Below are 27,099 nucleotides of genomic sequence, written 5' to 3'. Positions count from 1 at the left end.
CAGCCGCTGCACCAGTGACCGGATAGAGACGTGTGCACTGCACAACAGCCGAACACCGAATGGGGCCCAGTGTTTGACTCTACTACCAACGAATTAGATGTCTATTACTAATTTGTTCAATCACGGCCGACTAAATCTCTCGCTGGCCCCTTGTGCTAACTGTATCGACGCATCAAGTAGGCCGTGGTTCAATGCACAATGCTCACAGCAGTTGCTTGTAGCAAGCAGGCGAATGCTTATGGCTTTACAGTGACATCGATGTGAGTCTCTAGTGTCCAGGTCATTATATTATGTTAAAGTAAGTTTTAAGTTGATGTCATTTCCATATGCCAATTCATTGGAAGCTTTTTGCGGTAGGAAAGTTGTTAATTTCATTCTGGAAGTAGTTTTTAAAATTCGTTTATGGGTAAACAGTAAATTAAATCAGCTTGCTATTCATATAATTATATTTTGGCTTTCGTCTCGTGTTCGTATCTCATAATACAGTTACCTACTAATGTTATATAAATTTAGACAGAATGTTTTGCACTGTTTTCAACTGAAATTGATCTTTATGTTCTGACGTTCTTGTGTTAATTTATGGGAAAAACATGTGGTTAGCTTTGACATTCATTCAAGAGGAGAAGTGCACGTGGTGGTGGCAGAAAGAGACTTTCTGTGATTTCTTCTGTGTGCTGTAATTAAGGTAAAACATATAATCTTCGAACTGTAGCATCAAACTCTTGAGAAATACTTCGTGAAACGCAATTGATGAGTGGAAATGGTATTGTGAAAGATTTATTGATTATAACGTTTTCATGGATTATTTTGACCATTAATTTGTAGTGATTTTGTTCCATGTAAGTATTTAGCAATGCCCGTCTTAAATTATCTGTGATGCTCGTTCTATGTGATACAGCTATTCATTGTATTGGTGCCAGCTGGGGTGCTATTTGTATATTTTAAAATATAATTTAATGCAGCCAATGGCGATGAAATAGATACATAAATAAATAAATACATTTTTACATGGAATATGTAGTTCTCTGTGTTAATCACTACAAAATCGGTCAAAGACACCACTCTTTTTCCACATTCTGAAGGTGATAGCGATCACGATGATTCTTGCACAGCCGGCACACACAATCCTCCTGCGGATCATGATGTTTCATATTGTCGCATATTCTGTGATGATGAAAGCTATGTACTGCAAATCGTGTCATGACATGGTAGCTCATAATTTGGTTGTTTCTAATCTTGAGTCATGATGGCATCCGTTGTATAAAATGTGTTCTTTGTTTTGACATGTGCAAGAAAGTGATACAGCCGTATAGTGATTATTGCCTCAAATGTGTGAAGCTTTATGAACCATGACAGCATAAAAAAACTGTGATGGTATATTTGGCCACAATAATTCTGGGTAGTTAAACATGTTAAAGCATTAACATTTTGAAGTTTAATATTATATTATAGTCTGGGATAGTGCCAGGCATGCTTTGCTCTTGCATGCCATGTCTCGCTCATAATTCTGTGTACTCACGTCTCTTGCTGAATTTTACAATGCAAATAAGTTAACATGAATAATGCTATTGATGAAGGAACATAATAAATATGTTTAAAGACTCCATGTAAATGTCAAACAAAAACCATTTTATATTTAGAATATATCATATTTGTATTTCTTCAATTGTTTTGTCATGTACTGTAAAATGTCGCTAACAATCTAACCGGCACATTTATTTTTAAAATTCCAGAAGAGTAATATCTTGTCATGACATGTCGTAGCTCATAATTTGATTGTTTCCAATCTTGAGTCATGGTATCCGTGGTATAAAATATGCTCTTTGATTTCACATGTGCAAGAAAGTGATACTGCCATATAGTGTGCTGTTTTTTTTTGAAGATTTATGAACACAGTTCATTTTTCTTAATTAGTTACTGATTGTATGCTCATCATTTTACCCTAAATACTTACACAATTTCTAGAATTACTGGTATTTTGGCTCTCATTTCAGCATTAGAACATTAGTTACATGGTGAATGTTTTAGTCATATTTATGCATCACTCTTATGTAGGTTGCTGAACTCCACTACTTTTGACAGGCATGTGTACAGTGTCACTAGTACGAGCCCTCTGGCTGCAATTTTTCAGTTCTAGCCACTCATGACATGTGCACGGCAACGTTTCTAGTCATTCGTCCAAGGTTGTACTACCCTATTAGAAAGTGTCTGCTTTGAGGTGATTTGAAGTTCAGTGCACAGTTAAATTCACAGATAAAAATAAAACATTTAAACGATAGACACAAAAGTAAATTTGACCACAGTAGGTACTGTTTATTTCTTTATTGACTTGTATAAAATCATTAAAAACTATTTAAAATAGCATCTGCACCTTGACAATACATTTTCTGTTAATGAACCTTATTTTGATTCCAGTTTAAATGAAAAAAATATAGGTGATAATCCATTGTATAAAGTAGCATATAATCATTTATGGAAAAAAAAGAAAGAAAGAATAAAGAAGGAAAAGATGAGATTTGAAGATCTTTATTATATTTAAGAAGTGAACCTCATTTAACATCATCTTAATATTAGGCTGACGTTTTCATTACAAGTTGCTCTACGTTGCACTGACACAGATAGGTTTATGGTGACGAAGGGACAGGAAAGGGCTAGGAGTGGGAAGGAAGCGCCCGTGGCATTAAGGTACAGCCCCAGCATTTGCCTGGTGTGAAAATGGGAAACCACGGAAAACCATTTTCAGGGCTGCCGACAGTGGGGTTCGAACCCACTATTTCTCGAATACTGGATACTGATACCAATATAAATGGTCCGTTATTGGACATTATAAATTTTCCAGCTAGCTCATTCTTGGTTGCCAGCGTTTCGCCCTCATGTGCTAGGGTGGGCTCATCAGTTGGTACCTAGCACACTTACCAATACGCTGGCTAGTGCATACCGTGGAGGCCACTGCGTAGGCTAACTGGAGCCACCGGCAGTGCCAATGCACTAAGAGACTTTGTCTCATCACTAAAAATTGATGCCTGCTTGGCCATCAGATGATATAGATGTTGATTCCCATAGGGAATCTGAAATATTTGTCCTGAATGAGCAAATTTATAATACCAATATAAATGGTCCGTTATTGGACATTATAAATTTTCCAGCTAGCTCATTCTTGGTTGCCAGCGTTTCGCCCTCATGTGCTAGGGTGGGCTCATCAGTTGGTACCTAGCACACTTACCAATACGCTGGCTAGTGCATACCGTGGAGGCCACTGCGTAGGCTAACTGGAGCCACCGGCAGTGCCAATGCACTAAGAGACTTTGTCTCATCACTAAAAATTGATGCCTGCTTGGCCATCAGATGATATAGATGTTGATTCCCATAGGGAATCTGAAATATTTGTCCTGAATGAGCAAATTTATAATACCAATATAAATGGTCCGTTATTGGACATTATAAATTTTCCAGCTAGCTCATTCTTGGTTGCCAGCGTTTCGCCCTCATGTGCTAGGGTGGGCTCATCAGTTGGTACCTAGCACACTTACCAATACGCTGGCTAGTGCATACCGTGGAGGCCACTGCGTAGGCTAACTGGAGCCACCGGCAGTGCCAATGCACTAAGAGACTTTGTCTCATCACTAAAAATTGATGCCTGCTTGGCCATCAGATGATATAGATGTTGATTCCCATAGGGAATCTGAAATATTTGTCCTGAATGAGCAAATTTATAATACCAATATAAATGGTCCGTTATTGGACATTATAAATTTTCCAGCTAGCTCATTCTTGGTTGCCAGCGTTTCGCCCTCATGTGCTAGGGTGGGCTCATCAGTTGGTACCTAGCACACTTACCAATACGCTGGCTAGTGCATACCGTGGAGGCCACTGCGTAGGCTAACTGGAGCCACCGGCTGTGCCAATGCACTAAGAGACTTTGTCTCATCACTAAAAATTGATGCCTGCTTGGCCATCAGATGATATAGATGTTGATTCCCATAGGGAATCTGAAATATTTGTCCTGAATGAGCAAATTTATAATACCAATATAAATGGTCCGTTATTGGACATTATAAATTTTCCAGCTAGCTCATTCTTGGTTGCCAGCGTTTCGCCCTCATGTGCTAGGGTGGGCTCATCAGTTGGTACCTAGCACACTTACCAATACGCTGGCTAGTGCATACCGTGGAGGCCACTGCGTAGGCTAACTGGAGCCACCGGCAGTGCCAATGCACTAAGAGACTTTGTCTCATCACTAAAAATTGATGCCTGCTTGGCCATCAGATGATATAGATGTTGATTCCCATAGGGAATCTGAAATATTTGTCCTGAATGAGCAAATTTATAATACCAATATAAATGGTCCGTTATTGGACATTATAAATTTTCCAGCTAGCTCATTCTTGGTTGCCAGCGTTTCGCCCTCATGTGCTAGGGTGGGCTCATCAGTTGGTACCTAGCACACTTACCAATACGCTGGCTAGTGCATACCGTGGAGGCCACTGCGTAGGCTAACTGGAGCCACCGGCAGTGCCAATGCACTAAGAGACTTTGTCTCATCACTAAAAATTGATGCCTGCTTGGCCATCAGATGATATAGATGTTGATTCCCATAGGGAATCTGAAATATTTGTCCTGAATGAGCAAATTTATAATACCAATATAAATGGTCCGTTATTGGACATTATAAATTTTCCAGCTAGCTCATTCTTGGTTGCCAGCGTTTCGCCCTCATGTGCTAGGGTGGGCTCATCAGTTGGTACCTAGCACACTTACCAATACGCTGGCTAGTGCATACCGTGGAGGCCACTGCGTAGGCTAATTGGCACTGCCGGTGGCTCCAGTTAGCCTACGCAGTGGCCTCCACGGTATGCACTAGCCAGCGTATTGGTAAGTGTGCTAGGTACCAACTGATGAGCCCACCCTAGCACATGAGGGCGAAACGCTGGCAACCAAGAATGAGCTAGCTGGAAAATTTATAATGTCCAATAACGGACCATTTATATTGGTATTATAAATTTGCTCATTCAGGACAAATATTTCAGATTCCCTATGGGAATCAACATCTATATCATCTGATGGCCAAGCAGGCATCAATTTTTAGTGATGAGACAAAGTCTCTTAGTGCATTGGCACTGCCGGTGGCTCCAGTTAGCCTACGCAGTGGCCTCCACGGTATGCACTAGCCAGCGTATTGGTAAGTGTGCTAGGTACCAACTGATGAGCCCACCCTAGCACATGAGGGCGAAACGCTGGCAACCAAGAATGAGCTAGCTGGAAAATTTATAATGTCCAATAACGGACCATTTATATTGGTATTATAAATTTGCTCATTCAGGACAAATATTTCAGATTCCCTATGGGAATCAACATCTATATCTACTGGATACTGGCCGCACTTCAGCAACTGCAGCTATTGAGCTCTGTTTTAGTAGTTTCCTAATATACCATTAGTAACTGTTTAGCCAGGGTGAGTGGCTCAGGCGATTGAGGCACTGGTCTTCTGACCCCAACTTGACAAGTTCGATCCTGGCTCAGTTCGGTGGTTTTTGAAAGTGCTCAAATACATCAGCCTCTTGCCTGTTGTTTTACTGGCTCATAAATGAACTCCTTTGGGACTAAATTCCGACACCTCGGTGTCTCCGAAAACCGTAAAAGTAGTTAGTGGGATGTAAAAACAAATAACATGATTTAATATCTGATTCATTGGTCTTCCATGTGTACGATATCAGCTAGAGTTGAACTGAAGAGTCACTTTTGCCACAGAACTGTTGTCTAGACGCATAATATGACCATACCATTGGGAGCCTTCCCTCTCACGCTCGCCCCCTGTGGGTGGGGGCGGTAGAATAACACCTACGATATCAAGAGGCGACTAAAAGGGGCCTCAAGGGCTCTGAACTTTGGAGCGTGGGTCGGCGACCACGGGGCCCTCAGCAGAGTCCTGGCATTGTTTCCACTTACTTGTGCCAGGCTCCTCACTTTCATCTATCCTATCCGACCTCTCTTGGTCAACTCTTGTTCTTTTCCGACCCCGACGCTATTAGGTTTGCGAGGGCTAGGGAGTCTTTCATTTTAATGCCCTTCGTGGCCCTTGTCTTCCTTTGGCCGATACCTTGATTTTTCGAAGTGTCGGATCCCTTCCATTTTTTCTCTCTGATTAGTGTTATATAGAGGATGGTTGCCCAGTTGTACTTCCTCTTAAAACAATAATCACCACCACCACCACCACCATCTCACACGCTCTCTGCAATCGGGGCCACGCCTAGTCTTTATTGCACCTCGCCGTTTATCATGTATGATGTAGATGTTGACTCCCATAGGGAACCTAGAATATTTGTCCTGAATGAGTAAATTTATAATACCAATATAATGGTCCGTTATTGGACATTATAAATTTTCCAGCTAACTCATTCTTGGTTGCCTGCGTTTCGCCCTCGTGTACCTTGATTAAGGCCACGGCCACTTCTCTCTCACTCCTAGCCCTTCCCTGTACCATCGTCGCCATAAGACCTATCTGTGTCGGTGCGATGTAAAGCAACTAGCAAAAAAAAAAAGTTTTTAGCTCTTCATTCCTTATGGTGAATGTAGAAAAGTAGTTGAACACTTCTTCTCCTCTCCCTTTGTGCCGTTAGGTGTCGGGACATTTCAGCCATTTACTAAAGTTTCTTCTGTCGTGTGCCATTCTCTGAACCTCACCCAGGGTCTTCCTTCGCTTCCTGATCAGTCCCAAGATGTACTCCTCTCATTCAATCCGTGGCCTCCCTTGTGTTCTTCTTCCTGTTGGTCTCGCTCGCCACACCTGCTTCGCTTTCCTTTAATCTTCCATTCTTTCTAGGTAATCAATCCAGCCCAATCCTCTCCTCTCAATGACATTTATTATTCTCTCCTGCTGAAGCTCATCTCTCACTGTGGTGTTTCTAATATGGTCTCTTCGAGTTTTCCCGACAACTTTCCGCAAATATCTTGTCTCAGCGGCAACCAAATGGCTCTGCAGTTTTTATGCACTGTCCAACTCTCTGCACCATACAGGAGGGTTGGCAGGTACATGGCATGATATGCCCGCATTTTTGTGTTTCTAATAATTTCTTTCTTCCCTATGATTGTGTTGTTTATACCATAGTAAACTTGATTAGCTTTTCTAATTCTGTTGTTTATTTCTGCCTCTAATTTTCCATCCTCTCTGAAAATGGTGCCCAGATACTCGATTTGTTCTACTTGCTCAATATCCTCATTGTTCCACTTGATCTGAAGCTGTACTTTTTCTTCTTTGGTGAACTGCATGACCTTGGTTTTGCTCGCATTCACTTCCATCCCATGGTCCTGGAAGGCATAAGCCCATTCAGTAAGAGCTTGTTGGAGATCCTCCTCTTTCCCAGCCAAAATCAGAATGTCATCTGCATAGACCAGGGATTGGACATGTTCCAGCTGCCCAGTTGCCAACCTTAATTCTTTTAGTTCTTCTTTTACACTGCCTAATGACTTGGTTCATGAAGATAAAAATTTCATAGTTCCGTATTGAAATTATTAACATTAAAAATTAAATAATTGAAGTTCAACCAATTCAATACATAAAATAAAGAAATGTAGTAATTACATTCTTATTTAAATGGGACCGGTTTCGACCTTAGTCCAGGTCATCATCAGCCGTAAAAACAAGTAGGCGAAATCACACAATGTTTATGAATATTGGAGAAATGGGTCAGATTCACACTCTGTCAGGCACAAAGTCACAACACTATCAAATAATATATGAAGATTATAAATAAACTTGAAGTCGCAGACGAATAGATTTGTAGAAGCAAACCGCCAGTTCTCGGTGATCAGCGCGGCACATTCAAGGTCATGCGCTGCGGTCTCGAACGCCAAAGTAGAGTGGAGAATGTCTTGAAGGTCCAATATTGTGAGACAAATCTACAAATCTATTCGTCTGCGACTTCAAGTTTATTTATAATCTTCATATATTATTTGATAGTGTTGTGACTTTGTGCCTGACAGAGTTTGAATCTGACCCATTTGTCCAATATTCATAAACATTGTGTGATTTCGCCTACTTGTTTTTACGGCTGATGATGACCTGGACTAAGGTCGAAACCGGTCCCATTTAAATAAGAATGTAATTACTACATTTCTTTATTTTATGTATTGAATTGGTTGAACTTCAATTATTTAATTTTTAATGGTTCATGAAGATCACAAAGAGAAGAGGGCTTAAGCTGTCACCCTGCTTTACTCCTTTGCCATTTCAAATTCCCTAGAGCATTCACCAGCTATTCTCACCACTCCTCGGACTCTATTGTACATGCTCCTAATGTGGCATAAGAGAGTCTTAGTTACCTTTTTGTCTTCAAGTGCTGCCCAAAGCTGTTCCCTGGGGACCGAGTCAAATGCGGCCTTTAGGTTGACAAATGCAGCTAGAACATCCTTCCCTCGACTAAGTCGTGTCTCTACAACGGTTCTTAGTGTGTATATATGGTTGTGTGTTTGTCGACTTGGCCTGAAAGCACACTGTTCTTCTTCCAACTTTTCCTCTACTTCTTGTCTCAGCCTCCTCTCCAATATGCGAGAGTATATCTTTCCGGCCACACTGGAAAGACAAACTGCTCTATAGTTTGCACAGTCCAGAGTGCTGCCCTTCTTATGGATAAGAACAATAATGTTCTTCTACCAATTCTTTGGAATCTTCTGAATGCTCCATGCTTGTTGGCATATCCTTGCCATCCATTTCACCACAGCCTCTCCTCCATACTTCATCAATTCCGGTGAAATTCCATCCCAACCAGCTGCCTTGCCCACCTTCATTTCAGTGACAGCCTCTCTTACTTCACTCTGTATAATTGTCTCCCCTTCTTCTAGTTCTTCTTCTAGAATATCATGGTTTTCCATGGTTTCCCATTTTCACACCAGGCAAATGCTGGGGCTGTACCTTAATTAAGGCCACGGCCGCTTCCTTCCCACTCCCAGCCCTTTCCTGTCCCATCGTCGCCATAAGACCTATCTGTGTCGGTGCGACGTAAAGCAACTAGCAAAAAAGTTCTTCTTCTGCCCCATTACCGGCGTTGTCTTGTGAATTCTGGTCTGCGCGGAACATACCCTGATATTACGTGCTCCATGTATCAAGGATGTCCCGTGGCTTTGTTTGGATCTTCTGCTTCCTGTCTTTAATGTTTCTGATTCTCTTTCCAGTTTTGCCTTGGAGGGATCTTAGTATCTTCCAAAACTTCTTCTGATTATTTCTGCATTCCGATTCCATTTCCTCACCAAATTCCTGCCAGTTCCTTTCTTTTGTATCTTGTACTTGCCGCTTTGCTTCATTACGTGCTTCAACATAATTCCTCCAGTCCTCTGTCCTTGTTCTCATGTACTCTTTCCAAGCTACCTTTTTCCTCCTTACACTTTCCTTGACTTCCTCAGTCCACCACTTTGTTTGATTCCTTCGTGTGTTTACTGTAGTTTTCCCACAGACCTCTTTGCTACTTTGATAATATTTGTTTTAAATTCCCTCCATCTCTCTTCTAAGTTCCAACCTCTCTCAGGTTCTTCTCTTTCTTTTTGCTGAAGTTTTTCCCCCAACTTCTGAACATAATTCTGCCTTACCTCTTCCTCTCTAAATGCAGAAATTCTTTTCTCAAATCGAAGATGGGAGGGTGTGGGTGTAGCTTTGAACCTTGTTTTCATAACCAGAAACCGATGTTCTGTACTCATTTCTGCACTGCAGAAGACCCTTACATCTAGTGCTGCATAAGTCATGTTCTTAGTGTAACAAAAGTAGTGAATGCAACTCTTTGCTCCTTGGCCTATTGCCTCAAAAGTTATTTTATGGATACTTTTATGGGGGAAAAAGGTGTTGCCAATCCTTAGCTCATTATCAATACAGAATTCCAGCATTCTTTCACCATTGGTATTGATGGTTCGTTCTGCTCCATGTTGGCCCATACATCCATGTCCTTGACGTAACCTATTTCTGATCCTAGCATTCCAGTCCCCCATCACAATAACATGTCTACTTCTTTCCCTGGCTTTGTCTATAGCTTTTTGCATTTGAACATAAAATTGCTCCTTATCTACTTCTTGCATATCTTCAGTGGGGGCATAGATCTGTACTAGTGTAATACTTTCATCTAGTTCCACATCCACTGTGATAAGTCTGGAGTTAATGGGTTCCCATCCTGTCACTTTGTTTTCCACTGCTTCAGACATAATGATGGCCACTCCTTCTTTTGCCCGTTAATTCCTGCTGACTCCTGAGTATCTCATTACATGTCCCTTATCCAAATTTATTGGTTTCACTGACTCCAAGTATGGCAAACTTGTACTTTTCCATTTCTTCGACTATTTCCACCTCCTTCCCTGATAGCGAGGTCACATTCCAAGTACCAGTTCTCATATACCTTTTCGCGCCAGATTGTTCCCTTGTTATCCGTCCGGCTACTCTCATGTTTCTCTGAATAGTTAATTTCGCTCCACGTGGGTTATTAGCCCTACGGAAGCTAGCATGATGAGGGGCTGCCCTCTTAGCTGTCATGCCAGCCCGTTTTCTGTCAGGGTATCTTCCCTTAGCCTTTGGGGTCCACTCCCTATCTGCAAGGCAGCAGTTGTGGTTCGCAGTTCCTCTGCCTACTCTGCTGTTGAGGTGTATACAAGGTTCCTTCTTCCGCCTTCATAGCCATTGACTGCCAACTTCTGATGAATTTATGTGCCATTTCCTGCATAAAGGCTTCATCTGGCCTCCAGAAGGGAAACTCCTCCGCCCGTAGCCGTTGGCCCCCCTTCTGGTTGTCAGGTTTGGTAATGGCCACCTGACCCTCGGCCAGACAGTCGCAGGTTGTACCGTCTACTGTCACATACGGTAGCAGGATATTCCTGACCTGACTGGTGTAGTTGAACACTTTTAACACAATGCTTTCAACGTCAATCGACAATAAATCAACTCTGTGTTGAACACAGTTATGCAACACATGTGCTGGGCAGCCTGCTCCAATCAAGGTTTCATTAAGCTGAGATTTGAGGTTAGAAGATATATTATTATCTCCTCTTCTTTTCAGGCTACCAAAATTCGTATTGCAGTATCTCCTCCAAAAGCAATGCACTACTTCGAAATTCCCTTTTGTTGCAGGACATCTTAACACCACTGAAGAGATTGTTGCAGCTTTTTCATTACTAACACAGTGCAGGCCAATTAACTTTGCAGCCCGCCATTCCTGTAGTTGAAATACTGCATGAGCACAGGAAACAGTTTTATATTCCCATGGTTGCTGCCATCCGTACAAACACCAATGTATGATACGTCTTTGACTTGTTTAATGGCACTTTCTATACAGTGAGGTCCAAGTACATTATTGACAATGGCCTCAGACTTTGTACGAGCACAGTGAATATTTTTCCCTATTTCAGAATCAGGAAATAATTTAGATGGAAGCTTAGCCATACAATCCATAGTTTTGTAGCTCCCGTGATGAACAGCAACGTGGTACACAAGAACTCCCTCTGCAGCAATCGCATTTGAAGTTGATGCACTCTGAACATTAGCTTTATGTTTGCCCGTTGTAATGTGACTTTCTAAATCCATAGCTCCACGATTAGCCACAGAAACGTATGTTCCTGGTTTACATACTAGACACATGGCTTCTTCATCGGTGCGGCCCTTTTTGAAGCATTTATATCTTTTCTCCAATTCAGCAGTGAACTTACACTTTCTTTTCCCCATAATACATTTAACGTACCAACAGGTCACAACAGATAATGTAGAGTAGATCACAAGGATTGTGGCACAATTAAGCAGCAATATGGATGAAAATTATTTGTCTTTAGCTTCCGTTTCCGTATGCTGTCGCCATTTTCGACTATCGACTTCGACCAGTGATAATGTACTAGTAAAAAACTACAAAAATGTAAAAAGTTCAAGCTGCAGCTGAAGTTAAAGGTTATGAAATAAGCGAGTCTACGTTTACGAAAATGGGTTTCCAGTTGGAAAAAGTTCATTTTAACGTTAATGGTTGAAAATACGAACAATCGGCAAATAATTAAAAAGTAAAATAGGAGTTTCCCGCTGGCTCCGCCCGCAATGTGCAAAGTATGGTGTTGTTCGCTACCCTCCTCACGGATGTATTTGCAAAATTCCGACTTAATGAAATAAAGCACATGATCTGCTGCGGTAATAGAATGTAATATTATGTCAACAAAACACTTGAAAATACATCACACAAAGAAATTGAATTAAACGTTCCTTGGAACAATATTACGCGCTGAATTGTTGAAAAGTCCTTGAAAGATCTTCGTCATGGAGACAAATGTACTCATAACTTTTCTCAGAATCTACCAATTTAAGTAGTTATTACCTCAAAAGAAAGCGCTTGATCCACTGAGTGTTTTTAGACCAAAACGAACTGCGTACCTCAATTAGAACGAAAGATTTAATTGCTTCAATGAGAAAAAATGTTGAAGAAATGGGATGTCAAATTGAATGTGCACTCATAACTTTCCTCAGAATCAACCAATTTGAATAGTTAAGAGCTGAAATGAAAGATCTTAATCTACTGAGTGTTCTTAGGTCAAAACGAACTCCGTACCTCAATTAGAGCCAAAGATATGATAGCTTCAAAGAGACAAAAAATTGAAAAAATCAAATAATTTGAGGAAGGCGAAAGTTAAGTGATTTATAGTGCCTGATGACAAATCGGTACATGAATACCTTTCAGTTTTTAAAAAAATGAAGGAAATCGACCGGATAGAATGGCCGTACTAACTGACTTCAGTTTTTATCAAATTTTTTAATGTATAGATATGGACGCCAGGACAGACGCTAAAAATGAGGGCATGTCCTGGTAAATACAGACGTCTGGTAACCCTAGTTATGCCTGTTGTCAATAATACTTGAGTTCGAGGCTGTAAGAAAATATTCAGTGTTTTTATGGATAATCAACACGTTAGACTTACTGGATTTACCGAGCGAGGTGGCTGTGCGGTTAGGGGCGTGCAGCTATGAGCTTGCATTTGGGAGATAGTGGGTTTGAACTCCACTGTCGGCAGGCCTGAAGATGGTTTTGCTTGGTTTTCCATTCTTACACCAGTCAAATGCTGGGGTTTTTTCTTTATTAGGGCCTTGGCTGCTTCCTTCCCAATGCTAGGCCTTTCCTGTCCCATCGTTGCCATAAAACCAATCTGTGTTGGTGCGACGTACAGCCAATTGTAAATTCAATTAATGGATTTATCTGGTAATAATGTTCGAGCTGCACTGAGGTAGCCCATGTCAGGACGAAATGACACATGCTGATGTATACCCATATTTTAAAACTATTTGAAGGGTAGGTGGTAGTGCTACAATCAAATTTTCTCTTTTTTTCTCATATTGTTGTTATCAAGGCCTGTGCAATTTGTCCAAATATGTTCAAACTTCTGTCATCTAGCAGGAAGGAAGTTTAATGGTCTCCAAACTCTGCAAATCTGCAAGCCCTCTTTCAGGTTGAAACAGTTATGTTTCATTATCTCCACAGCTTCTTGGTAGAGACGAGAATGATACTGACTTGTGGTAGCTAGAACTGTAGTTAGCTACCTCAAAAGAGCAAGCGTGCTCTGCCACCACAGATTTTTCAGGTTGGATGAGACTATAATGACACGTATTCCTTGAGCCTGGTGACAATGCTGCATTTGGCGGTACTGATATAAATCTTCCTGTATGATCAGGGAATATGATACATGCCTGTTCTGGAGAGAGGATCCTGAGGGTCTGTAGCTTACAAGGAAACGATACAAAGTCGGACGGCGAATTTCGGTTTAATTTTTACATATTCGTGAATGTCTTTAAGCTGAAACAGGTAGTGGAAGTCTAATTTTTTGCTAGTCCTTTTTAAAGGGGCATTTGGGAGCTCTAAGTTGGCGGTGTGCGCCCTGAATTGTACAGTACATGCCGGCACACGTCAGCGCTCACAGCCAGCGGCTGTCTTGCCTCGCCTTCCCTCTCCACTCCTTCGGTTCTCCTCTGTCCCCCACCATATACAGTTGTATGCACGGGATGGCAGATGAAGATTGATGTTATTTGGGACATTTTATTTACAAAGATGAATTCGTTATGGAATAAATAAACAGTAAATAGTTTACAAGTCACTACTTAACGTACAAATAATACATAATCAGATATCATCTGCAACATCATGACATTCAAAGTGTTCAGGAAATGACTTTATTCTAACACAGTCTGGTATTGGTTCATTGTTCATGGCATGATAGTGAAAATCTAACACAAAATGTGAATAACAAAACACAAGAAAATGTGCGCACCTTATAAATGAAAAATTGGTAGAATCATTTCTAGCACAATTTTTATCATGCAGACTAGTTTGCGAGACAGTATGAAATTGTGGTATATTGTCAGTAATGGAATAATCACCCGCTTTCCAAGCATATTCCAGCATTGGTACAAAACAATCAGCTTGTGTAATGGTTATGCACTAGTATTTGACTAGTTATAATGAAAGGTCTGTTTTTGGGTTTTAATTTTGACTGGCCGTGTAAATTCCTTACTCGCCAAGTTTTCCATTCGACGGACTAAACATTTTAGTTGTTGTAAGAGTCTAAGATCACATCGGTATGTATTCAGTTTGTACATGTTTGTTTGTCAGAGATTCAAGTTGTGAATTTTTGCTTTGGTCACTGAATGAATCTATGGGAAGATCTTCCGTCTTCCTGTAATTGCGGATGGTAAACGTTTTGGAACCAGTCACGTACATGCCCTTTCCCCATTTCCATGGAAGATGAACAATCAATGACGACATATTTAAAGGCATCCACGTAGCCTTTTATATTTTCTTGTATCCTAGGTCCAAACTTTCCATTAATTTCTTGGATAACGGTCAAGAACGAATGTACCATTTCTCCGGCTTTGGAAATGTGATGTTGCATCGTTTGGGAGTGAGTAAAACTATTTCAGCCAACAAGCGTAGCAAGAACGTCTTTCACACCATGAAAATCATAATTTTTCTGCGTTGCTATTTCGTACTCAAATCAGTACTGGTTTGAATTCCAGATATTGGCATCCGGGATCTCTTTCTCTTCTTGCAATTTATTAATGAATGTTACAAACTTATTAGCCACTTCATGTCGTACTTCTTCGCCTGTTTTAAACGTTTTACTGACTAGTTTGGTTACTTTTCGGAACCAAATTTTCAAATGCCTTTTAAGGTTTCTCAAGTAGGAGTCGCTCTGGAGAGAGTGTTTGGGGCAATATAACTCTCTACCCTCACCAGTCCAACGCTCAGTATCCGATTTCGTCTTCTGAATCAACGAAAACGGCTTCCTCCTCCTGCATAAATTCACATTTTTCCTCCTAAATTGCATCAAACGTTGTCTCTATTTGTATACACACGATTTGCTCTTTATCAGAAAGCTCTGTAGCTTCCTGAATATTAACACTGTACGCATTAATAAGAGCTGGAATAATGTTGCAAGGGGCCATAACAAAGTAAAGAATCCGATGCGATCGCCTGTATGTGGAATAGCCATCAGTTGTGGAGAACTTGACCGTATAGAATAGGACTCGCTCCCCATATACACAACTGTAGGCAGCCGTATGTGGTGGGGGACAGAGGAGAATCGAAGGAGTGGAGAGAGAAGGCGAGGCAAGACAGCCACTGGCTGTGAGCGCTGACGTGTGCCGGTATGTACTGTACAATTCAGGGTGCGCACTGCCAACTTTGAGCTCCCAAATGCCCCCTTAAAAAGGACCGGCAAAAAATTAGACTTCCACTACCTGTTTCAGCTTAAAAAGACCTTCACGGATATGTAAAAATCAAACTGAAATTCGCCGTCCGACTTCGTACCGTTCCCTCGTTAGCATAACTCTAGGATATTTTGTTCATAGTTGTAGAGGTAGTTTTAATCTTGTGATGCTTTAACACGTTACCAATTCTATTCGTAATCACTGAGATATAAAGGAGAAATGCCTTTCACGTATCTTCTTCTTTCTTTTCATATTAAGGAGAAGACTCAGTTGCTGTCTTGATCTGTGTTTTGCTGTATCCATTAGCTTATAAAGCTGAGAGGGGATCCTCCACTTCGCTGTGGTACAGATCTGGCTGACACAAATCACTTTTCTTGCTCAAACAGCATCAGTAAAAATACGGCCCTGCACACCAATGTTAGTAGCATTATTAGGAAGTAGAATTTATGCAAATCTTATGTGGAATTCCTTTTAGAGGAGAGATGTGTGCATTGCCGGAATTTACTCTTATAGCAAAATAGAGTAGCACTCGCTATTGTCCATTGCTGAAGTAGTTACTTGCATTCATATTGGTCAACATAAACACGGTTGTGACATCAATCCCATCAGTCATAATAATTAGATAATATTACTAACGCAGGCAGAATAAAAGCACAAAGAAACATAACGTATAGGCAGGGATGTGTCAAATCTTACCTACAATGCTCTGCTGTCACCCTAGGCCAAATAGAATGCACTGTTATTGCTCTGGGATAATGTGCGTTTTGAAAAATTACAGAAAAATGTTGGAATTGTGCTTTCCACCACTAGACCCTGTAGAATGTGCTGTGATTGCCCCAAGTCAACCACAATGAAAAAATATTACTGTTCTAATTCAACTTTCCCTCATAGAATGCGCTGCTATCGCCCTAAACCTACACTAATCAGTCCAGATCAATGGTGTTTGCACAGGGGAAACTAGAGGCCTAAGGCCTCTTTGTGGCTCTAACCTGAGGGGGGTATACTCCCAGACCCCTTTGCTTGTCCCCAAACCACTAGGCTTGTCCTCACCTACCCTAACCAATCCAGACCATTGGTGTTTACACAGGAAACTAAAGGCTTAAGGCCACTTTGCAGCCCAAACCTGAGGGCTTACCCCTCCAGACCTCCTTTGCTTGTCCACATATCCACATATCACTGGTCTTGTCAACCAATGGTGTTCACACAGGGAATGACCTTGTAATACTTTCTTTCCTCTCCTCCTGGGAGTTTATGCCTCCTCATCTTAGTTCTTAATTAGAGAGGTTGGCAGCCTTGTTGACTGCCCCAACCATGTCTTCCAGAGAAGGCCGCAAGAAGTAAACAAAAGACGGTCATTCCACGCAGAGCCGAGGCAGTAATATTGGTGAGCACGGTCTGAGGTATTGATACAGCATCCTAATCATCACTTGTTTCCGTTTATGCTGATGGTTGGAGTCGTAATTGGGATAGTGGTCAGTATACACTTTCTGTACACTGTGTGGGTTAGTCAGTGGCCTACCGTCTTCACAAGCACATCCAGATATGAGAGTTCTCCCTCCACTTCTCATCGTGAACTGGATATTTGTTGAGATGCTGGAGAATCTTGAGTAGTTTATCTTCGCCGTGTTATTGTAGGATGAAAGTATCATTGACATAGCAGTACCGTCTGATGGGATTATGTATTGCCGCCTCCAGTGTATGCTTCTCAAATATTTCTGCACTTAAGGGGCTCCCCACTGCTATCCAATCACTTTGTTGAAAACATCTGTCATCCCATTGAAAGTATGTGGCCTAAAAGCAATGGTTGAAGAGAGTTGGAAGGGAAAATTTCAGCTAGAAGTGAAATTGTAGCTTTGAGTGGCATGTCCCTTCCAGCTGTTTGACGAAATATTCAGAATTCGTATTGTAAGATTTTGTTTGATGGGGCACATCTTTGATCGATGTGAAATAGTGTAGCTGTGTACTTAGATCGTAGGTATGAGCCATAACTGATGGCTTCATTCTCTGAATATGACTCCTGCTGTTGTCAGTTTAGTCTTCGACTTGGTGTGTTGTTCAATGATGGCCTCTGTGGCTTCACGACTTGAGTTGACATCTTCACTTCTCCGTATACCGATATGTGGCAGCCTTGCGCCACATCAGCCATGGAAATTTTTTTTTTTTCCTTGGCAAAAGCTCTTGTTTTTAACTTATTGGAAAATGGACCCGATACGTTTTGGCATGGCGTTTTTGACTTATAAACACTTTTTTAAATGCTTTAAAAGATGCTGTTTTACCTCTCGCACTTTTGAAAGATTGATTATTGTTCTTATCTTTGGGACATTCAAGGTAATAGTATCCTTTGAATCTATAATTTAGGTATTTTATTTTCTTTCCACTGCCAGTTCCCTCGTATGTTTCTGTTACTTTTATTATTTGTGCTCGCCACATTATTCTTCTGGGTGATTTGTTTTTGAGTTATTGGATTGTGTTTGATATGCACCTTGTTATTCTACGTATGTATTGGTACATGTCCTCTCGGTTCTATGTAATCGATGTTTTATGCTACAACCGAGTGGTCCATACATTTATTGTGCATGTGTGTTCCTTGTGTGGATTTTCCCTTTTTATGCCATTCGTAATCCATGTCAGTGCTGGGCTTTACTAGCATTGTATGGGATAGACACGGTTGAAGTTTGAAGGTACGTAAGTGATTGCTACACCTATTTCGGAAGGGATGCCGATATTTACATATATCGTATGTCTTTTGAACCTATTCATTTGAGCATTTGACTTGAGAGTTGTTCTTGTGTGAGGCCGTAGGTGAATGTACGTGACCACCAGTTTTCCTTCGGTTGTGACTCTTTTGGCATATGTGCAAGTGCGTGAGTGTGTGTAAAAGAGTAGTTTAATGGGGCGTATATCAATTATGGGGTTTTCCCAGATTTTTTATTTCCATTTCCTCTTTATTGTTGGCGTGATTTGCCCCTTTTGTTCCCTAACCTCCTCTTTATTTGGTATTTAAAGTAAAAGATGGCGAGCATGTTTGTCTTAATTGTTGTTTCCTTTTATTTTCGTGCGCTCTGTGCGTGGTTAATACTTGGCCCACTAGTTACCTTTCCGTGATTGGCTTTGATGATTGTTATCCAACTAATCCTTGATTATTATATATATTGTGTGTGAGAGGTAACATTTGAGTTGGGTTTTATGTATGTGATGAATATCTGTTGGAAAGATTTACTCCCTTTTCGGGATTTATAATCCGTAGTCGGTTATCGTATTGAGATGAAAGCAATACACAACTACTATGTAAGTAAAACTATTGTTTTATAAGTAGGTCCTCTCCATATGAACATGGTCTTGGTAAAGGTGACATGAAAACAGAGTCTGATGTAATAACCATGTATGTACATTTATATGTATAAGTTTGTCCTTTTCTATTTTGAGTCATTATCTTTTTCGACAGATTTTTAAAATAAACCTTTCTTTTAAATATTTCTTGGTTTGTATTGTATGCAGACTAGCCTCTTATTCTTGTTCTATATGGCCTAGGAGGCCCATCTCCATTTCATGACTTGTTCGCTGGTCATTTCCAGCTATTCAATTCTACACGACCATCTCCATGTTAGAAAGGTTTGTTCCCTTTGGGTGCCCCATTCACTTTCAGAGGAACAAAGGGCACATCGAGTGAAATGGTGCCGAGAAATGCTAAAACAGTTTGAAAATGGGACTTCGGGTAATGTCAATAGCATCATTACAGGTGACGAAACATGGTTTTATTATTACGATGTCCCAACAAAATCCCAGAACAATGTGTGGCTGTTTCAAGATGAGGGTACTTCTGTGACTGTGCGAAAGTCAAGGTCAGTGAAAAAAAGGTCGATTGCAGTATTCTTCACTAAACGGGTCATTCTGACTTGGGTTGTGCTAGAAACACAAAGGACATTTACTGCGAAGTGGTACAGTGAGACTTGTCTGCCTCAGGTCATCCAGGCTCTCAAGCAGCTCCGTCCAAGGTCACGGCTCAACACTTTGCTCTTGGATCACGACAATGCTCCAGCACATCGTGCTGATGTAACAATGGATTTTCTTGCCAGATCAGGTTGACTGTGCTTGATCACCCTCCATACAGTTCTGATCTTGCCCCATGTGACTTCGCACTCTTCCCAGAAGTGAAGATGAAGCTGAAAGGGCGGCGTTCTGCATCCGACGAGGAGCTTCTGGCAGCATGGGATCAAGAGTGTGAAAATGTAACCGAAGAAAAGTGGCATAGTTGGTTCAGTGACTGGTTTCGACGTGTGGAGAAGTGTATTGAGTGTGGTGGAAATTATTTTGAAAAAGTCTAAAGCATTCACTCACATTGCAAAACTTTCCTAGTGCCCTTTGTAGTGCAGGCTACAATGTGCTGCTCGCCTATTGGTCCGCAATGTTAGAGGGGCGGACGCTGATTGGCTGATTTTTTGGCCAATGACTGAAGCATTACAGAGCCTGATGTACGTCGACTTGCGTTGGCGGAGACAGGTAATTGATCACCTGTTGCGTTTCCTGGTCTGCGGCAGCCACTGTGTCCTCCAGGATTTAAGGTTTTCAGCACTGGAAACCAGACTTTGTTTATCCGCTCAGATTCCTCCTTGCAATTGAAGCTGTTGGTGTGCCTCAGGATTTCAGTGGCTTCCTTTTTAGACGGGCGTGATAAGATACAGTGGTTTACAGTGTTTTGGTGTTGCTGTACTGTTAGCAGCGAGTGTTCAGCGACTGATGATCTGTCTTCTTGTCCCAGCTGGCTATGTCTGTTATGCTCCTTCAGTCATGTGGCGATGCTGCGGTTCATAGTGCCTATGTGTACCTCCGCAGCTGTACGGGAACTTGTAGACATCTATTTTGGAAAGAGGCCAGATGTTTAGCAGTATTGTAGTTCGGTGATCCAGTAGCACTCACGATGGGCTGTAGAGGTATGTTGTCAATGTGAAGAGAGAAACTTCCAAAAGTGAAGCCTTGCCTCCGTGACTGTGTGGCTTACCCAAGATTCACCTAGGACAGGTACAAGAGGCTGGATTGCTTGGTCAAGACAAACATAGGAACAGTTGGAATTTATACTCGTCAGTCCCGTTAGTACGGAAGAATGAGCTATTCTACCATAAATTCAAAGACAGAGTAATGGAAGGAAGAACGGAAATATGCAGGACAAACACACTGCTGTGCAAAAGTTCAGGGCGAAGGTAACTTTTGCATGTTGAGTCACTTCCAAGTAACATAGCTCGATGAAACTTGAACCATACATAGGAATAACTGCTACAGTATGGAACGGTAGGCAAATGAAAGGAATATGCGATGAGATGAAAAGAAATTACACTTTTATACAGAGACAATAAATTACACATAAGTCACTGCGACTCATGATGGTCCCCTGGACATCACAAAAGAAGGGACTTGGTTCTTGAGAGGGTGTGTGATCACCAAGGACAGCAATGCATGCTCTGCAATGTGTTTCCATACTGGCCACAAGATTGGTAAGGAGTTCTTGTGGTAGGGCGTTCCATTCCTCCACCAGCACGGTTGACAACTGCTGGATGGTCTTTGCAGCATGCGGACATGCTGCGCTCATCTACCCAGCATGTCCCACATGTGCTCGATGGTATTTAGGTCAGGAGAACGGGCAGGTAGTTCATTCGCTGAATATCCTCTTGTTTCAAGAGTTTCTCCACCTGCGCAGTTTGATGCAGTCGTGCATTGTTATCCATAAAAATGAAGTGGGGGTGGAATGCACCCTTGAAAAGACGCACATGGGAAAGGAGTACACTGTCACAGTAACGTTGACCGGTGAGTGTACCACATTCAAGATTTGGAGGTCGGTACGCCCATGCAACATTATGCCTCCATTTGATTTTCAGTGTAAACTGTGCTTTGCAAACTCTTAAATTCTCTGATTTAATAAATATGTTTTACTTTAAGAATTTATTTTTTAGTCCATTGATTTCTCTTACAGTGTGGGTCTCTTCTTCTCCAGTATTAAAACTTTCTGAGAACATCAGACACATTTTCATCTGTTGTAGCTTGATGATAATCACAGTGTTTCTGGATTGTGGGCGTGTTTTTTTAAACAATGATTAACAGTTCTTTTGTTTGCTCTCTTTTCATATAACCCAAGTTATATGAAGGCTTAGCTGTCTGTTTCTTTTTAGGAACTAATTGCTACAGTGTAAATGACACTTGTATAAATACCTAATAAAACAAATGGTAAACTACACTGAAATTCTTGGCAAATATGGACTGAATTCAGTCACAAAACATGACTGTCAATATTATCGCTCAGAGCAAGTTAGGCATTCATTTAGGGTCGTGTAGCTGTGAGCCTGCGTTTGGGAGATGGTAGATTTGAATCCCACTGTCGGCATCCCAGAAGATTGTTTTCCTTGGTTTTCCATTTTCACACTGGGCAAATACTGGGATTGTACCTTAAATATCGCCATGGGCGCTACCTTCCCGCAATTCTAGCTGTTTCCCATCCTTCCATCTCCAAAAACCTTTGATGTATTAGTGCGATGTTAAACCAGTAGCAGGAGGAAGAAAGAAAATATTATCGCAAGAACTGTCGGCCAGACGTGAGGCTATCAGCAGCCCTTGTGAATACGTGATCAAAGGCAGGAGTGATACGATTGCAATTGGCTTTACATTGCACCAATACAGATAGGTCTTCGAACAAGGAGTGATACACATGTATGCGGAATGATATAAACTGTTCTATACTATAGCCTTGGATCTGATGCTTATTGGAAATGTTCAGGATGTCTGTGGAACAGGATACTATCCTTGTGTACACATTGTTCCAATTAAGTATGAATTCTTGACTGTTTTGAGGCTTTAAGAAAATTTGAGTTGTTTTAGACAATTTGTGATATGGTGAATACTGTAATTCACATGAAGGCAATAGGTAATTAGTTGAATTTATTGGTTTCTCATTTGTATGTTGCAGGTACTAACAGTACTGTGACCCCAATGAAAAAAATTACATCATGTCTGGGACCGAAAAGCGGCTGCAAACATTGGATGCCGCACCATCAGGATCCACAAGTATGGTTTTATCACCTCAGATGACCAACAAGCTCCCTGCCAGCAGCTGGAAGGGCTACAAGGTTTTCGTCTTGTCACCATCAGAGCTGGCCAATCTAGGTCTTGCAACAAAAATTGAAAATGGAAAAGCTGTTATAATGCCTGCAGCAAGAGTAGATATGTCACCAGAGAATCAAATTGCAGAAAGGTCACTCCTGCCCAATGTAAGGTGTGCTACTAAACCTGATGCTGCTGTTGAACAAGCTGGATCCATTGCTGCTCATCATTCTTCAGTCAGTGCAGTGAGGTGGAACATACCCCAAGAAGAGTCTAGTACCCAGAACTTGACTGTGCCTGTGAAGGTTGAGCAAAACCATGGAAAACATATTCCGAGTTCAGTAAGTACACTATTCTGTGTGTGTTGGGAGATGAAGTAATGTAACTGGGCTGGGTAGGCAGTAGAGTGCTGTCTTTCTGAGCTCTAGTTAATGGATTTGATCCCTGCTCAGTCCGGTGGTATTTGAAGGTGCTCAGATATGTCAGCCTTGTGTCCATAGGTTTACTGGCACTTTAAGGAATAACTGCAGGACAAAATTCCGGCACCTCAGTGTCTCTGAAACCTGTAAAAAGGAGAAGTTAGTGGGATTTATAAATATTATTATTATTATCATTGAATACTTCCAGTATTGGAAGATTTAAGCAAATTAACTCGACCAATTATTCTGTGGCGGGGGGGTCCTTGTTTTTCCAATAGGTTTTCATTCTTTCCGAGAAGGCTTGTTTAACATTAAAAATTAAATAATTGAAGTTCAACCAATTCAATACATAAAAGAAAGAAATGTAGTAATTACATTCTTATTTAAATGGGACCGGTTTCGACCCTAGTCCAGGTCATCGTCAGCCGTAAAAACAAGTAGGCGAAATCACACAATGTTTATGAATATTGGAGAAATGGGTCAGTTTCACACTCTGTCAGGCACAAAGTCACAACACTATCAAATAATATATGAAGATTATAAATAAACTTGAAGTCGCAGACGAATAGATTTGTAGAAGCAAACCGCCAGTTCCCGGTGATCAGCGCGGCACATTCAAGGTCATGCGCTGCGGTCTCGCTTGGACTGGTAATTCGATGGTCATGGATTCGACTCCCCGTGAGGAGACTTGTTTTTTCTGTCAACTTTTATATTATTCATTTATTTTAATTAATTTATTTATTTATATGCAAAAGGCATATATGACGTCGGTTTTTTAATGAGCGCACATTTGTAGAAAATTTGGATTTGCGAACTTTCCCGACGTGTTCAAACAGAAATTCTTCTTTTTTGGTCCTTTATTGGCTATCTCCCCTCCTTGGGGAATGTGCCATAAACGTGAATAGTTGTTTCGCTGTAGGATTCGTTTCCATCTGACGAGTGAATGTTCCTCCTGACGGCTGTACACAAACAATAGATTCTTGGCGCAGGTAGAAACAAGTCTGACAATGAAATCCCAATTTTTTACCTTTTCAATTCCTTTTGCTTATAAATAAATAAGTAAAATTAATTCACCTCTTTGCTTAATTGGAAAATGAATAATATAAATTTGACAGAAAAAACAGGTCGCCACACGGGGAGTCGAACCCACGACCATCGAATTACCAGTCCAAGCTGTTACCGCTACGCCAACTACAGCTTGGCATGCGCATTAACGTAAGTGGCTTATGTGGTGCGAGAGCCGCGTCAACTTTTTTATTTTCTATACGCTTGGCCATCTGGAGTTCCCACTTCGGGTACTTTCATTTCTAGCCAAGCTCTGCATGATCTATAAATTTGAGCGAAATCGGTGGTGACGAGTAGGGAATGTCCCCTTATCAGTATCTCCTTGTACAGGACTACATGAATAGAACTGTAATTAAACATGCATCCATCCAGAGCTCAGCCACGGATTATGAATTTGTTAGAGTGGTACTTTATGTTATGACTAGCTAAAGTATCTGTTCGTACAGATTTATGAGAAAGGATTAAAGCGGTTAAATTAAGGTGGCCTGCAAGTGTATCTGTGTCATACAACACACTCTTGTAGACAGTATTTACAACCTTCTCATCGGGAACGTAAATTCTCGAGAGCACACCATGTATAGCTGACAGTGACTGAAGCACTGGTTCTTTAGATGCAGTCCAACTATCCTCACTGTCTGACCTTGTGACTTATTTATTGTCATTGCAAAGGCCAATCTGACAGGGAACCCCAATATATCTTGAAGTTTTATGGCAAATCTAATGGTATTCATGGGTTGTGCAGGATGGAAACATGCTGGTCTTTGGCACAGCCTACCAAATAATGCCCTTGGTAATGTTGAGCCCAATGCAGATGCGCAAACTCCCCTGATTTAAGTGGGAGACTCCGTATTTTTCCTCCTTCTCGCTTGATCGCAGAGACTAATCTCCAGATTTTGAGAACAGATTTAGTATATCTGTACGTTCTGAAAATCCCAGGATTTTCTTTGTTCTTTAAGTAGCTGGTGTTGTTCTTAAATATGACAGAATCTTTAATGTAATGCTTTGTATTTTATCATTTCCATATAGATATGCCAATTGTAAGACTATTTTTTAGCATATTCTACCAGGATTAGTATGCCTGTACATGGCCAGCTTGAAAGCATGGGTTTACGTAGGGCGTGAATAGCACATCCGATTGAAATGTGTACAGAGAGAGGTTTTGCTTTTAAACAAATTTTTAGTTCAAACTTTTTGTTTATTCAAGAAAGAAAAGTTCATATCACTTTTAAATACAGCTGATGTTGAAAAAGGTGTGTTGTTCCCTAGTCTTGCGACTGGTGATGTCCCATGCTGTTGTTGCTCCTTCCATCCACACCAGAGAACAGCTTTCAGCACCATGGAACCTCGTATTACAATAGTACCAATATAAATGGTCCATTGTTGGACATTATAAATTTTCCAGCTAACTCATTCCTGGTTGCCAGCGTTTTGCCCCTGTGTGCTAGGCTGGGCTCATCAGTTGGTACCAAGCGCACCTACCAAGACTCATGACGAGTCTCATAGTGCATTGGCACTGCCGGTGACTACAATTAGCCTACGCAGTGGCCTCCACGGTATGCACTAGCCATTTAAAGATAAAAATTTCATTGTTCCATATTGAAAAGTATTACAGTTAAAATTGAAATAATAGATAAAGAGGTTCAACCTATTCAATACAAAAGAATAAGAAATGCAGTGATTACATTATTATTTAATAATAAGTAGAAGTGGTACCAGTTTTGACCTTAGTCCAGGTCATCATCAGCCGTTTGAAACATGAAAAACAATGAATAGGAAAAAGAAAATAAAAGGTCGTGTTCACTCCCGATCAGTAGAAGAGGCGATATAAAAATGACCGGGGTAGACACTGTAAAATTCAGAAGAAGTAAAATGTAAGTCACTTAAAAGAAACAGTGCGTAATTTTTTGAACGGCAGTATGGCACACGCAGTGTTAGGCAAAGTCTTATAATGTTTATGAATAGCGGAGAACGGTTAAATAAGCTAGCTTTTATACACTGTCAGGCACAAAGTCATAACGCAATCGAACACTGGGAGCTGGCAAGTTACTTCAATTGATCTACTCATCTTCAGCTTCAGCACGATTATGGATCTTCATATGTGTTTGATTGTGTTATGACTGCAGTTGATGATTGATGAAATCGAACACGCACTCTTTAACATAAATTAAATAAATAAATTTAATATAGATTTCACTGAGCACAATTTGAGAGATTGTTTGTGAAGGAAATAATTTATTTGTGCATTTCACTCTTCACTGTTCTACGAAAGAAGACACAAATGCTTGTAGAGTTTACTACGTCCTACTATTGCTTTTGATTATTTACAAGTTTGCACGTCACAGTGCTATGTCACTGTTCACTACAATAATTTTACTTTTAGTTGAAGTTAAATCCCTACGCATGAAATTGGTTCCATTCACAAGTAATTATGGCATGAAGATAACACTTAGATTATTTACACGTAGTGAATTTACTGTCGGATTTTTTAATTATGGACACTCAAGTTTAGGCTTTAATTACAAACAAACCGATAGGTTTATTTCAAAACGAGTTATATCAATATTTTCCTTCTTTAATTCTGCATTAGAACATCTGAAACAAATTGTTTTTGAAGTTCATTAATTATTTTTTATTTGTTTTTGTGCTAAATATTGTCCGGGTTTTTGGCTTCTTCTGTAGGAACCGCTCAATTAATAATATGTACATGAAAAACTACTTCATGGTAATGACATTTTTATATGTTATAGCCACATTTATTCATAGTGTAATACTGATGTTACAATTTTTTTCAGCCACCCCAAAAAAAGGTTCTTGCCATTCTTCTAAAGGAAT

General features: G+C 40.7%; 1 protein-coding gene across 1 annotated transcript in view; it reads left to right on the top strand.

The window, feature by feature from the left end:
* The first annotated feature begins 254 nt into the window (after positions 1-254).
* LOC136859096 (uncharacterized) overlaps positions 255-27,099 on the top strand; it is a 209,582-nt gene continuing 182,737 nt past the window's right edge. The window contains exons 1-2 of the mRNA XM_067138672.2: positions 255-298; positions 22,650-23,124. Coding sequence (XP_066994773.2) covers positions 22,690-23,124 — 435 coding nt within the window. The 5' untranslated portion in view covers positions 255-298; positions 22,650-22,689. The remainder of the gene's footprint in view (positions 299-22,649; positions 23,125-27,099) is intronic.

Source organism: Anabrus simplex, chromosome 1 (genome assembly GCF_040414725.1).
Source record: "Anabrus simplex isolate iqAnaSimp1 chromosome 1, ASM4041472v1, whole genome shotgun sequence".
Taxonomy (NCBI): Eukaryota; Metazoa; Arthropoda; class Insecta; order Orthoptera; family Tettigoniidae; genus Anabrus; species Anabrus simplex.
Note: the sequence above shows the minus strand (reverse complement) of the source record. Positions and strands in the feature narration are given on the sequence as shown.